Source organism: Strongylocentrotus purpuratus, unplaced genomic scaffold (genome assembly GCF_000002235.5).
Source record: "Strongylocentrotus purpuratus isolate Spur 01 unplaced genomic scaffold, Spur_5.0 spur5_scaffold_10, whole genome shotgun sequence".
Lineage (NCBI taxonomy): Eukaryota > Metazoa > Echinodermata > Echinoidea > Camarodonta > Strongylocentrotidae > Strongylocentrotus > Strongylocentrotus purpuratus.
Window position 1 is genome coordinate 25,394,573 of NW_022145595.1, and position 15,200 is coordinate 25,409,772.

The 15,200-nt window shown below is 36.4% G+C and overlaps 1 protein-coding gene across 2 annotated transcripts in view; it reads left to right on the forward strand.

The window, feature by feature from the left end:
* Positions 1-15,200, forward strand: part of LOC594286 (cadherin-23) — a 67,732-nt gene that overhangs the window by 41,961 nt on the left and 10,571 nt on the right. For both annotated transcript variants that reach the window (XM_030979889.1, XM_030979890.1), the window contains exons 25-34: positions 1,543-1,732; positions 3,285-3,508; positions 4,499-4,687; positions 6,231-6,341; positions 6,928-7,078; positions 9,022-9,270; positions 9,967-10,086; positions 11,667-11,824; positions 12,859-12,947; positions 14,887-14,994. In XM_030979889.1, the coding sequence (XP_030835749.1) occupies positions 1,543-1,732; positions 3,285-3,508; positions 4,499-4,687; positions 6,231-6,341; positions 6,928-7,078; positions 9,022-9,270; positions 9,967-10,086; positions 11,667-11,824; positions 12,859-12,947; positions 14,887-14,994 (1,589 nt within the window). The remainder of the gene's footprint in view (positions 1-1,542; positions 1,733-3,284; positions 3,509-4,498; positions 4,688-6,230; positions 6,342-6,927; positions 7,079-9,021; positions 9,271-9,966; positions 10,087-11,666; positions 11,825-12,858; positions 12,948-14,886; positions 14,995-15,200) is intronic.

Below are 15,200 nucleotides of genomic sequence, written 5' to 3' on the forward strand. Positions count from 1 at the left end.
ATGTCTACAAAAAACACATTTTTGTTTTCCTTGAAAATGGTTTTTCATTGAAACATGTATTTAAGGAACCTGAACATAAAGAGTAAAGACCACTTTTCTTGCTCCCTTAGGTAGTCCTTATAGACACATATACATTAGTTAGGTCTTACTGATACAAATTTGTGATTGGTCCACAGCACATCACATGATATTGGTTGCTAGGATTGTAATTAGCTTATTTCACTCCTGGTCATGTTTTAATTTTATGATGACCATCCAGTCGAATGACTTTCTTTTTGCGCCATACTGTATCTAAGCAACTAACCCGCATGCAATTGCGCATACCCCTGTTTGCATAGTCTTAACCGCGCACATGCAAATGCGGAACACTGGATGGCTCAAGTCAAGACTGCACACAAGATATATTTTCACTTGTGATCATAATTTCGCTTTTCAACATTATAGCCTTCGACGTGGATTGTAGAACAAAGAGAAAGTAACAAAATAGTCCTCCCGATTTTGAAATACATATACAAAATGAATGGAGAGTATCAAGAGAAATGTTTACTACATGCAAAAATCAATATATAACAATAAACATCGGTATGGAATACCTTTTTTCAAATCATTACCTGTTTTCTTGTAAGTTAAATATACAGATAAAACAAATTAGGAACTTTTAGACATGATTGGATAGCTGCATGTCTTCAGAGCCATTGATAAAATGACTTTGTTCTTTCTAGAAGTCTAGGATAAGACCATCTTCAGATGATAAGGCAAAACTGCTACATTATATTTTATAGCGTAAAGTGTAATACACATCACACTGCTGTATCTTATAACGTGGAACTCAGTGAATACGCGCAGTTGCAATTCACTTACACATAAAAATAAACGTTGTCTATTTACGTCAAGTCTGAATGAGCCTGTATTAAGGGAGAAGGTCGTCGGGTTCCATGTGCAGAAGGCCATAATTCACTGACACCAGTCTTGGTGGAAATACTATTAATGGGCGTACAAGTCTGCACACAGCAAACCTGTATGCCTATCAGAATATATACCCGCTAGTCTCTCTGAAAGTCTTCGGGTGAGGGAAAAGTAAGGTAATGACTTTTCCAAATGGTGATGGAAAATGCAAAGCATTACATACCGGTAAGGCCTGTAGGTCATAAAACTGTAGGCTATTCCTGGTGATTGACAACCCTGTTATTGGGTATAACACTGAATTATGTCTAATTCCCTATGAGAGCCCACTCCTATGTGTCTTTAAAGGGGAGGTCCACCCTGATAATAAGTTGGTTTTATTAAAAGCAGACAAATGAGAAAAACAGGTCTAGTGAATGTTTTAGAAAAAACTTATTACAAATAAGAAAGTTATGAATTTTTATAGGCGCAATCAGTCAAACATGTAATGGCAACCCTGTGACGTAATGGGAGGGGAGTTTGCAAGATACATCATTGCTTTAAACATAAACTTGGTATCAGGGGGGACTTCCCCTTTAACAGTCTGTATGAGGTACATGTATGATATGTAATACCTCTCTTTTTATGGAATTCAATCAGGTGACAATCACCATTCTTGATGTGAATGATAATCATCCAGAATTCACGGAGAGCTTCCCGGAAAGTACCACTATTTCGGAGACTGCGGAGCCTGGATCGAGTGTAGCAGCCATCGTTGCTGTTGATGATGATGAGCCAGGAACAAACAACTCAGCTGTCAGATATATCATGACAGATGAGAATCAGTCGGGTTTGTTACCTGCTCTTTGTCTGTTTATTTTATTGATTTCTATATTATCTTTCCAAAACAGGTTTGTTACCAGATCTTTGTTTATTTTGTTTGATTTTTCCATACTGGTAATCTCTTTGTTTGTTTGTATCTTTGTTTTTTATTTATTCGTATATATTTATTTATATATTTATTGTCAATTTCTTATGTTTTGTCTGATGTTGCTTACTATATACTCTTTTTATAAATTCTTGTTAAATAAAATCCTTGTATTGATATTATCATCATAACTTTCACAAGTCTGAACCACTCCAGAAATACGTCAACATTAAATTAATGTGAAAGTTTCTGTTTTACAGTCTATCATTCTTCAATAGTATATAAATATACACTGTCTTGAGAAGTTTTGGTTAAAACTATGGGCAAGAGGTGACTCCAATAGTACTTTTGGAGTCACTGAGGCCCATAGCTTTAAAGGTACTAAGTCCCATTTGCAGGCCAACAAATGAAAAAGTTAAATTCCAACAGCTTTTGAAAAATAACACTGATTTAGAACTTCCCTTAAAAAAAGGGGGGTCTTAAAATGTCTTTAAGTGGGAAAATGACGAGTATTAGTTGTCAAATTGACTTAAGAGCTATAGAGCCAGTAAGTAATAGTCTGATTTTCAGACCATTGTACCGAATGGTTGTATGTTTTATGATGTGCAAAGATTCAATCAGTTTAATTCTGGCCATTACAAGAAGTGGGTTTTTGGGGTAGACAAATGCTCATGTTCCATTTACAGCTCATTTTATGATTATTACCAAAGAAGGAAAAAAAAAGCCACTCGGTCACTCAATAGTGTCTGACAGTGAAGTCTAGCAAGTAAACAGGTTTCCTTGCATAATTTGAATATTAGGACACTGCTAACGTTTAAATTTCACAGGACATACATGACATATTCATGATTCCTGCAAAGTTCTACAGACTTTGATGTTGGCTGCAAAAGGGACATAGTATCTTTAACCAGTACCTCTAAAAGAAGACAGGGTATATTTGTTTTATACCCTTCATCAACAAATTATAATTAAGCAGAATAAATCACCTTTATATTTGCTCCTGTTTTAAGGTTTCCAACAGTTTCCAATTAATCCAAATTCCTGGTTAATCTGCATCTAACTCTAAATCAAACAAGTTGTAATGTCAACAATTAACATATTCAACAGTGTCTCAATCATTTAACAAACAATGTTTCAAACATAATATGTCCTTCAATGTTTCATCTGGTCTACTTTGGCGCTATACAGGTACTGCAGTAGTGCAGCACTGTTTAATAATTAGACTGCGGCTCAGCATAGCGTGCCACTGGGGGAATTACCCGCTGGAGGCAATTGAAATCCTGTACGCTCCCTGAATTTTCAACTCCCAAACAGTAATCGCAAATGTTACTTTTTCAGAGCAACCTTAAAATGGATGAAATATTTCTGATTACCTAAAGAGCTCTCAACCAATCAAAAACAAATAATTTTTTTAAGCAGGATATTATACTTGACATACCTTCAATTTTGTGACCATTTGTTTTACTCCAATCAGGATTCTTCAAGATGGATTACGTGACAGGTGTGGTGATTCTCAACACCACCTCCACAGATGCCCTCATACCTGGTGTCTATGTCCTAGTTGTTGTGGCCTCTGATCTTGGGGATCCCCCTCTGATGACTGATCCCAGGAACTTCTCGGTGATTGTCACAGACTACAACGATGAAGCACCTGTATTCGTACAGCCTAAACAGGGAGCTACAGTCTATGTGGATGAGGTAATAAATGATTATCTCCTCGTATGCCACAGAAATAATCTCCCTGTGCCACAATTGTATTTGTCATGGGCTAGATATATACCAACAGCGTAGTATTTAACTGTTTCCAGTGCAAGAGTAATCTATAACGTTGCGTTGCACATAGCAATCCTTCTGTCAATTGATGCCTATTGTTTTGTGCAAAAATTGCATGTGTGGCACACAAGAGACTGTTTATAGAGGTGAAAAAAGCAACCGCGCTGTTATTCCTGTAACATATTGACTAAATAATATGTGATAAAGAATAATTTGAAAAGAGAAGAGTCGATTTCCAATCAGGGGATTGGAGAAACTGACGGCGAAGACTAAAGACAGAAAGTTGTAGAACAGCTCAATATACATGTTAGCAGCATGTACCTACATGAGAACATGATACTGTATCCGCTAATATAATTTATAAAGAAGCACAGAAACAGATTCTAGCGGACTCTAGCAGACTTAAGCGGTGAATGCGCACCGTAATACATGGTGTTGCATGGCCTATTAAACGCTCTTAAGTACAGATTTGTTTCTACAGAACTAAGAAGGACAGCATCACTAAAAAATTCACCTCTGAAGATGGATACACTATTCAATTAACATTTGCGTAATTGTAATCTGGGAAAATCCTGGAAAATAGCCTGGAAGTCAACGCTATTTGAAATCAATAGATTTTGCACCTAGAGAGAGAAAGAGAGAGAAAGATATTTGATATTGAAGTGAGGGAATGATGGTTTTCATATATATCACTTTAGCAAGATATATATATATCCGAACGAATACATAACATGTGTCAGTAACAGAGTCAAACGTTCAACATGCATATTCAACATGTTATATCCTTAATACTGGATAGTATAAAAAAAAAAATTGCCAGAGATAATTTTAACATAAAGATGGTTCTGCAAAGCATTTTTTGGCTTTCAAGTATAAAAAGTTGTTTAATTTCGTTTTGCAAACTTGTTGTTGCAGAACTACTCGGGACATATTACAACAGCAGAGGCGACTGACGGTGATTTGGGTGATAATGGTGTTGTAACGTTTGCGTTCGACACAGGTCTTGGTGCAACAGATGACTATAAATATTTCACCATTGACGAGACGACTGGTGCAATAGAAATCACTTCCGAAACAGATAGAGAGACCAAAGAAATCTATATTGTAAGTGTTTACACTCTTTTGTAGATTCAACTATGACAAGCCACATTCAAGTTAATGTCAAAATATCGGCGAGTAAAATGCATGAGTCTTAAAGAGAAGTCTACCCTGATCTGAAGTTAATTAAAGCTCCATTTTCTCTAAACAAAGTGTTTAATCATTCATGTACGTTTGTCGTGGATACGTCGACGGACTGTCGATCGCAAGGTCCGCGGTCCGAGTCCCGCCGCGGCACTTATGTCCTTTGGCAAGACATTGATCTACATTTGCCACACTCAACCCAGGTGATGTAAATGGGTATCTGGCAGGAATTAATTCCTTGAAATGCTGGAGCGCTGTATAAACGGCTGCTAGGCTAAAGCAGGGGTAATAATAAAATGTGCCTCGGAATAGAATTGTCTAGATAGATGGCGCTATAGAAATGCCTATTATTATTATTATTGTACATCTTTACACAACCCAGGCCTGTATGAAAATGGTAACTTCCTCCATCAGCGAATAAGAAATTGGAAATTAGAGAGGACTGTGCAAAATATGTCACAGCGTTGCCAATTTGTGTTTTTATTTAATATAACTCCAAAAATTCACAAATTTATTTCTGATTTTTTTCTTCCGATTTTGCTCAAACTTGTTTGATCTGTTTCTCTCATTCATCTGCTTGTATTCAATTCTTTACATTACATGTGTTAGAAATGTCTAGTTATTTATTCTTTTTAAAGATTATTATCTTAATAGCCGAAGCTATATAAACAGTTTGATTGTCCTTTTTGGGACTCTCCTTGCAGAGACTGCTAGTGAGTGTTTCACAAAGACTAAGACCGACTTTAAGTTGAACTATGGCAGGCCTTTCATGCCACTAGTTCCTCTAACCATTCCTGGCATTGGTTTCTCAAGGGACGTACAAATCGTGGTCACAAATCTACAGAACTTACCTTTTTTGATAGTTCATTATTGAAAGAAAAATATTATCTAAAGATCATAATTGAGAGACCAATGGTGAGAGCAACTAGTGGCATGAAAAGCCTGCCATAGTTAGGTCCAACTTAAAGTCAATCTCAGTCTTTGTGAAACACCTATCAGGTGTGACCAGCTGTCAACAGTTATCTGTTGGTGCCTGATGAACTAGCTGGCTATATTTTTTAATTTTTTTTATTTTTTAAAGTCCACTCCAAACTTTATTAAGTTAAACCGAAAATGGAAATTCTTTTTGCCCAATTGATCGTGAGCCCGGCAGCCACTGAGCAGCGCCAGATCGACGTTGCTCTATCCCCTATTGTTGAACGCCAAACAACGTCTTTTGATATGACGCGGCCGGGGTTCGAACCCACGACCTCCTGGTTGTGAGGCGGACGCTCTACTGACTGAGCCAACACACCGGTTATTGTTGGCAATTACACGATATAATAACAATTATAATAGTTTGTTTATAAGCGCTTTTCAGGACCGCAGGCCCTCTCAAAGCGCTTTACAGATATATATACCACACAAACAATTTAGGGTTTATTTCTGCTTTAATGAGTTGATGTGATGCATCTTTTTATTGCAGCTTGGAATCATCGGAATGAATGCCAAATCTGACCCAATCCGTTCTTCGCAGGTGACCTTTTATGTTCAGGTCAATGATACAGACGATAATGAGCCGGCATACTGGGGAGAGGTAAGGCTCACTGCGTACTTATCTTATTCATTTCAAACAGGAACCCACTGGTTTGTGTACTAACCTTTTGAGAATGATAGAATTCAGTAATCAATGGGTTAAATTCAAATACATGTACACATAATTCACACTGAATCTAAAAGTAAGGTGTTCATCTGTCATCGCTAATGACATGGACCAATCTTAAAATGAATCTGTTTAAAATCAAACACATTTCACAATGGTCTATTAAAATGTAGGAGTTTTGTTGTACAAAAACAAATGATGCATGTCTGAATGCATGATCTTTCTGCTCTCATTGAGGCAGTGTGCATCTATATATCTGATATGTAAACCTGATATTTGTTTTTTTCTTGAGGCAGATATATACAAACAGCATATACTTGAATGTGCATAGATTATATTAAAAACGTGAATAGATTGTATAATGAACATATAATGAACTCATTTGCTGGTTTACAGCATACTGATCCTGAACTAATGGCTGAGTTTATTAAGGTAGATATATACACACAGCATCAAATTGAATGTGAATAGATTATATAATGAACTCATTTACATGTATCATTTGTATGCCGGTTTACAGCGTACAGGTCCTGAGGGGCCCCAGGATCCCCCTGAAGCAGCGCTGCTATACGTGCAGGAGAACCTAGGAGAAGGGACGTTTGTTGGAACAGTTCCTGAAGCTGTAGATCTTGATAGTGACCTCTACAATCAAATCTACTATTTCATAGTCAGTAAGTCTTGTTGGTATATTGTTTGGTTTCTTTCTTTTTTATGTGGCAAGCCTATTATACTGTACAAACTGTATATACTGTACATGGTCTGTACTTTTCCTTCTTCTTTTACTTGTAATCTGCCAAGTGCTATGCAGGTTATCACAAAGCTACCTATGTGTGGAGATTAGCAGCTGTGAAAGTAATGCAGGCAAATTAGGTCTTACAGGGCTTACACCGTACTCTTTGCAAAAAAAAGCAAAGCGTATTAACGTTCATAGGGTGTGACTTTTTAGCCTACATATAAGATATTAGGCCTATACAGGTAACGTTCTATCCAAGGAACTGCACTATTTGTATTAGAGTAGGAAACCAATCCAGGTGTATTGGTCCACCTGCACGCCCCCAATCAGTTAAACCGGGAGAAGACCCAATGGTTACAGTAATTCATTTCACTTTACACGGTGAAACCAAATACTTAATAATAATGATACTAACAATAATACATACAATACAAAGTGCATGAATCAGCTAATGATATGAATAGATTAATAAGAGGGACGAGGAATGTGAGCAATTAATGGAACTCTATATTTATATACAGTTAACAACTCGTTTATTCATAATTCTTCAAAATCTGATGTTTTATTTTATTTTTCATTACCCGGTACTCAAAGATGTGGATGTACTGGTTAAATTAGGGCCTTTATAAATAACTTTTCATTGTAATTTGTATTGGGTCACATTCTCAAGAACCTAAATTGGGAAAAGTCAGGTTTTCACATACATGACAATTACAAAACTTGGGGGGTGTTTCACAAAGATCTTAAGTTGAACTTATCTCTAAGTTGGACTTAAAGTGGAAATGCAAAGAAAATCACAAATATGTCAACTAATGTATCACTAGAAACTGGTAAGCTAACAGATGGCCATCGTACAACTTTTTAGGTCAACTACATATCGGGTGATTTTTTTAAAATACAAATACAACCACCTCCATAGCATCTGGGATATACGAGAGATTCGCCAGAAAAATAACAATGTTTTAATGATGTCACATAATGGACCAATACTGCCCAAGCAGCCGACATCCCATAAAGAATGAACATAATTGCAAAGCTATCATTTCTCAAATTATAATGAGTTTAGTGTATATAAATGTGATGGCATTTCAAACCATTCAAAAGTGGATATGAAACCGATTCTGATAACTGAAATATTTTGTTTGTAAATACACAGGATAGGGGTTAATTAACAATCAAAGAAACCAGACTTTCTAATTGAAAAAACCCTGGAATGATATTAAGAACGGCAGTTGTTCACTCTTGAAACGCCGAACATACCGTGGTGTGTGCAGCTGAATATACAATGGCGTCTTATTTTGTTTACAAGCGACAGATTCTTTTATTTTTGTATCGCTGCATTTGTCATCAAAATAAAACCATGCACGGGTTTAGAGTGAAGCAATAAATTATACATTTAGCCCGACGGTAGTGAAGTAAGAGAAACAACTCAAGAGAAGATGAAAAAACAGGCACTGAAAATGTGTGAGATGTCATGGGACGTACATCGTCTGTTTGTTCAAATCATGTCTATCCTGTGATCTCACACATCTCAACAGCGTTCGGAGAGCTCTTCAGGTGCGCTATGCCGGGGTTGTATTTAAGCGTTTTGTAATTTATAATAATCATTACTTCGAATGGTTCCAAGCATTGAATTTTAATAACCTTGTCGAATCAAAGTTTCAACTTGAATTTTCGCTTTTGAATATATTTTATTTCAAGGCTACAAGCGGCTCTCCATAATATTTAAGTCCAACTTACAGTTAAGTTCGACTTAGGATCTTTGTGAAGTACCCCCCTGGCAAGGGTATAAGAATAATTTAGATGTTAACTGTACATAAATTCCAGTTTGAGATCAGCAGGACATAACATTCTCAAATCTTCATCTCTTGCTCTGTGTAGGTGCAACAAGCGAAGACTACTTCATTTTAGACAAGTATTCTGGTAATCTAACACTTGCGAACCCAATTGATCGGGAGAAGAGACCGGAGTTTTCCCTGGTCATACGGGCAGACAGTTATCCTGATTATGAACCTGATATGAATGTTATTTACGACCCCCTGAAAGAAGACAACTTAGCTAGAGTGACTGTAACGGTGTCTGATGTCAACGATAGCCCTCCAAGGTTTGAGGAGGACAGGTATACAGCAGGTAATAATGCTAATGAAGATGATGACGATGATGATGAAAATGATGGTGATGATGATGATGGTGGTAATGATAACAATCATTATGAAAAATAACAATATTAATAATGTTGTTGATAATGATAGTGAAATGATAATAATAATAATGATATTGATAATAATTGTTAATAATACTGATAACGATAATGAGGGTAGTATTTATAATGATAATAATAATAATAGAAAAAAAATGATTTCAATAATGATATTGATAATGATAATCATAAAAATAGTTATAATAATAATGATAATAATGTTAATAATAATGATAATGATAATGGTGGTAATTATGATAATGATCATTATGATAACAATTTTAATAAGAATAATAATATAAGAAAATTGTAAGTAATAATGATGATAATGATAATGAAAATATTTATGATAGTGTGAACTCATATTGTAAGTGAACTAAAAATTAATAACGATGCAAAAAAAAAAATCACCTCATGGTCTTAATTAACCATTCATATTATTTGGCAATTTTACATCTTCTAACTGTATTTCTCCTAACAATATGCATAAATTTTGTTTAAACAATTGCTCACTTTTAATCTCTTGACAGGAGTACCTTTTGGTTTTCATTTCTGATGCTCCGCTTTAAAAACTTTAAAAAGTTAGGTTTATCAAAATAACCATTGAAATATTTATTTTCTTTCAGGCGTGTTGTATTCAACATCGTTTGGCGTAGAGGTCATCACTGTCAACGCTGTAGACCCTGATCTAGGCGAAAATGCTGTTACAGTCTATACTATTCTATCACAAAAATCATATGATGCAGGTAAACTGTCAATGTCATTGAGGGAATAGTATAAAAATATACATTTACATATATACACTGCCTTGAGAGTATATAGTGGGGGTTGTAGGCAGGGCGCAAATTGATTTTTTATCCACGGGGGCTCTTCCAAAAATAAGAGCCCCTGTGAGCCTTCTCAAGGGGGTTCTTTTAATACTGACAGGGGCTCTTTTTTTAATACTAATTTCCATTGAATTGGTACCCATGATACTCGTAAATTCTTTGCTATTTCATCATTATCATTAATAGTTGGCATTATTTTCCTCTTACAACTTTACAAGATATAACGTGCAGCTAATGGTCAGATCTCCTCCCTCTGTACGAAATTTCTGGTCCAAGACCGTATACATTCGCCTCCTTGCCAACAGGTTTCCTTTTGATACTAATTGTAGCTTTCTTTTGATTTACTGGTCGAGGTTCATTATTTGCTGGTCTTTTGGAATCACCAGATTTCAGAGGATTCATGATTTTCACAACGAAAAACTTCTCCACGTTTCAGTCCTTGCGCGATCGCCTCTAGCTCCAGCAGATATGGGGGCGGCAGCATACACACCAGTTTACTACCGGCGCAGCTAGTATAGCCACTGCTGACGGCCGCAGTGCACTGCGATCGAGCTTCCGTTGTTTGTATCCGTAATACCCATATATAGATGTGGAGATGGGAGATATAGGGCAATCTTGCAGCAAAAAAGCGTTTATTTCTTTACAATATGGCAGCCTCTAGACACCGAAAAATTTGAGCGAGAAATTCTGCACGCTATTAAAATATAACTTCCATAGTTCCATTTCATTGAAAGTTGAAACTCAATATTCTGTGAAAGCTATAACAAAAAGATAATCTTTACTTTATAATTCCACGGGAGCGATTTTTAATTTTGCAATCGCCCCCGTGAGCACTCTGACAGAAGCGATTGTGTAGCTCACAGGGGCGAATCACCCATCACCCCGTGTATTTTGAGCCTTGTTTGTAGGGGTTTTAGGGGTCTTGCAGAAGTGCATAAACACAAAATTTGATTTCCAAATGATTAAGTTCTTTAGATTATGTAAAGAAAATTACTGAATTGTTACTTCTCTATAATCCAACCCATATTGTACATTTATTTACTGTTAGTGTCTTTCCTGCATATGTCAATGTGTTACATTGATTTAATTTATGTTTTGCAATGGAAATATGAGAAATGAAATCATGAAAGGACAGAGAAAAGTCGACATTTACATCCACTTGCCATGCCTCTGTTTGCCCCCCTTCTTCCAGGCACATGATGAATGGTTGTATTGAGTGACAGCAAGCCGTTAGATTTCATTATTACCTGAAGGCAAATGTAGTTGTAATAAATATGAAAGAAATAAAAAGTAAAGAGATGGCTTCATTACCTTTTTCTTGCTAAGAAATGGTCTTGTGGGAAAATCATGATGTTTTAGCCATCATCATCATCATCAATCATCATCATCATAATCATCATCATAATCATCATAGTCATCATCATCACCGCCACCATCGTCATTGTTGCTGCATGGCATTTTCAAGCCAGGGTTTTGATGCATGTTTTTTTAACTTTCAGATGGCAATGGGGGGGTCGAAGTGGATGTCTTTGCAATCAATGATGGGAAAGTTATTAACAGTGTTACATTCCAAGCTAGTGATGATAGCTACTACATTGTGGAATTGCAAGCTACTGATAGTCTAAACCCCAACTTTACAGACAATGCAACTTTATCGGTAAGCTTTATGATTTTATCCACGTTTCAAAAATACTTAACAACCAGACTTGGCCTACGATTAACTGAGGACACTTATTAGCTTTGACTTTTCTTTCTCTATTTTTCCCTCTCTCTCCTCTCCCTCTATATTTGATAATTTCTATCATTATTCTTACAGTTTATAATCCCAGACTATCCCAGTAGGTGAACATTTTAATTCTAATATAAATATGGAGGAATGATGGCTTAATGATAGAGCAGTGCATGGTCTCTATCTAGGAGGACTAGGGTTCGAAACCAAATTGATGCAGTTAAATTTCCTTCGGTGTTTGGGTAATAATCTTATTTGAAGTCCCTTTGAGAGGACTTTTAAGTCAAATCTGTAGGTCTCCTGGTTTCTTACACACCTGCTATATTACTAGTGAGAAATGTTTAAGTTTATACAAGATACTATTTCTGCACCTTTTGACAATTGTAAAAAACAGAAACGTTTGCATGCATGCAACTTTCCTCAGTCTTGTGTGTGCTCTAGATTCCCAAAAGTTTAAATTGCAAAGGTTTTATACCACAAATTAATCAATGCAAACACGGAAATTTTGTGAAAGTTGCTTTGCCGGGCGAGGTTTTAGTTTGCAATAAAATTGCAATATTAGGCGCTATACTGCAAAAATAAGGGCATTAAAGGGCAAAAGCTGCTAAGATTACAACTATTAAGTAAATTGTCATACCGCTGACAGAAGGTCATTGGCACATGTACATCTGACACACAGCTACCGGTACACACTTTGTTAAAAATGACAGGGATTTCTCTCTTTACCAACTATAAAAAGAGAAATTGGGTTGTAGCTACCTAATTTTCAGTAGTTTCATATCAAATACAGGCATTTATATTTAAATCTACATGGTTGTTAATGCCTACATTCGTCCTGCATAATACGATAGTGGTCATCTCCGTTCAGCAGAACGGCGCTACACACTTTTAGGCCCTTCTGCCAGCCAAGGGACAAAATATTTGCTTTTTATATTCAGCCAATTTTAATTTCTCGATAACAGGTGTACTTGATGACTGAAATTGAGCAAGTGAGTGCGCTATTTGCAGATGAACCAGTCAATGTGAGAGAAACACAGGATGACTTTATAAGGTAGGCTTCAGAATTGTGATATTATATCGCATATAACAATCATATTACAACATGATCGGCCAAAATAATGGTTGATAATAATGATCGATGTTAACATTGATTGTTTTACGAAAGTATGTATGTGCTTGTAATACCCCTTTCAAACTGGCCTGATTTTCACGGATGCATCCGGACGCATCCGGACGCATCCAATGAAACAGCCACTATGAATGCTACAGAGGAGAAAAAGCTGATTAAATAACCGATGAAAAGAAGAGAAATAGCCGATAAAATCTCATTATTGGTGTGACATAGATGAAACAGCCACTGTGAATGCGTTCGGGAGAAAACAGTGATTAAAACACTGATTAAAATGGTATAATGTTGCAGTGTACGCGCCCTTTATCGTAACCAGCTGTGTTTGTTGACTTTTTGTTGAACATGCTGCATGCCAGCTAGATGGGGCACGGGCTTAATAATTACGTAATAATTCTTCACTTCCGGCAAGGGCTCAACACAGCGAGTGAATTTCACCGGCAGTATGAAAGCAACAGCAGGGAAAACGGCAGTTTCACCTTTGTTTACATAAGGAAAATTCAATCAGTATTTTCATCGGTGTGACTCCGATAGAAGCCAGTTTGAAAGCAGTATTAAAATAAGCAGCTATAGGGGATCAACGTTTTTAAGTCTTCTCCAAGGAACTTAGTAATGAGGATTAATGCCTTAATTACCAAAGAGCACAAGCACATTGACTTGGTTTTTAAAACCTGGGACCTCTCTGTTACCAGACTGCCTACTCAAGCCATCGCAGCTCATGAGGACACATAATAGAGGCTACATCATGTAGAATGCCTACGCAGGCAGCAAAGGTCAGAAATCAAATGATCGGGAATCAATGTTTTGTGAAAGCATAATTTAGGAATCCACTTTTTGTCAAGCTAGGCTTCAAAGAAATTTTTTTTTTTTGCAGATACATGCAACATACATACTGTATAGATATATCATGCTAAAAGCAAGGTTTTGTGAAACATCTTATGGGTATCTTACTATCCCTGTGATGTGTAAATCAATCATGAGTAGGGACTGCACAATGCTGACAACTTTGGAGATGATGATGATAAGAAGGAGAGGGAGGTGCGATAGCTCAGTGGTAGAGGTATCAGGTGAATGCGCTCGTGCCCTTTAGTACGGCATTAATCCTCATTACCAAGTCCCTCAAAAAAGGACTTAAAGGCATTGATCCCCTGGTTGTTTACTTAGAAGCATTACATAATTTCTTATATATTTCAAATTTGGCCCCAAATTTGGCCCTCCCCCCTAAGAAATCCTGGAAATCCTGCTCAAAGCAGTCAGGTAAAACAATCTTTGATGATGATTATGATGATGGTTGGGATGATGATGGTGGGGCTATGATGATGATGGTGGGGATAATGATGATGATGATGATGATGATGATGATGTTGATGATAATGATGATGATGGTGGTGATGATAATGATGATGATGGTGTTGATGATGATGATGAGGAGGATGATGATGATGATGATGATGATTATGATGATGATGATGTTGATGATAATAATGATGATGATAGTGGTGATGATAATGATGATGATGGTGTTGATGATGATGAGGAGGAGGATGATGATGATGTTGATGATAATGATGATGGTGGTGGTAATGGTGATGATGATGGTGATGATGATCATCTTGGTGATGATGGTGAGGATAATGATGAGGATAATGGTGGTGAGGATGATGCTAATGAAGGTGATGAAAATAATGGTAATTTTAAGAGAACTTAAGCTATATATGCAAAAATAGTAAGATTCTTTACATGACTGTTCTGATGATTTTTTTTCTTTGATTCTTAAGAGGAAAGTGGTAAATTATGTCCAATAATATTTAAAGCAATAGAATTGAAGAACTACTGTTTTCTGTTCTTGTTTATTTCTTTGTAGACTGCTAGAGGAAATCATGGAAAATGTAGGAGGATATGATGCCGTCTCTGTCAACATTGATTCCATAGATTACCAGTTGGATGCAGATGATCTTGGTATTCCAAACAGGTCAGGCTAATATTTCACCTTTTACTTCTAAAACTTTATGGAGGCACTCGACGTACAGACTTGTGTTATAAATATGATTTAAAAAATTGTTAAAGATACTGCAATGTATATGTAGTTAATCCACAAACCACAACACCAAAAAACATTCACAACTATTGCAAAACGTGGCTCCCAAATGATAGAATCACATGACGTCATAATTATCT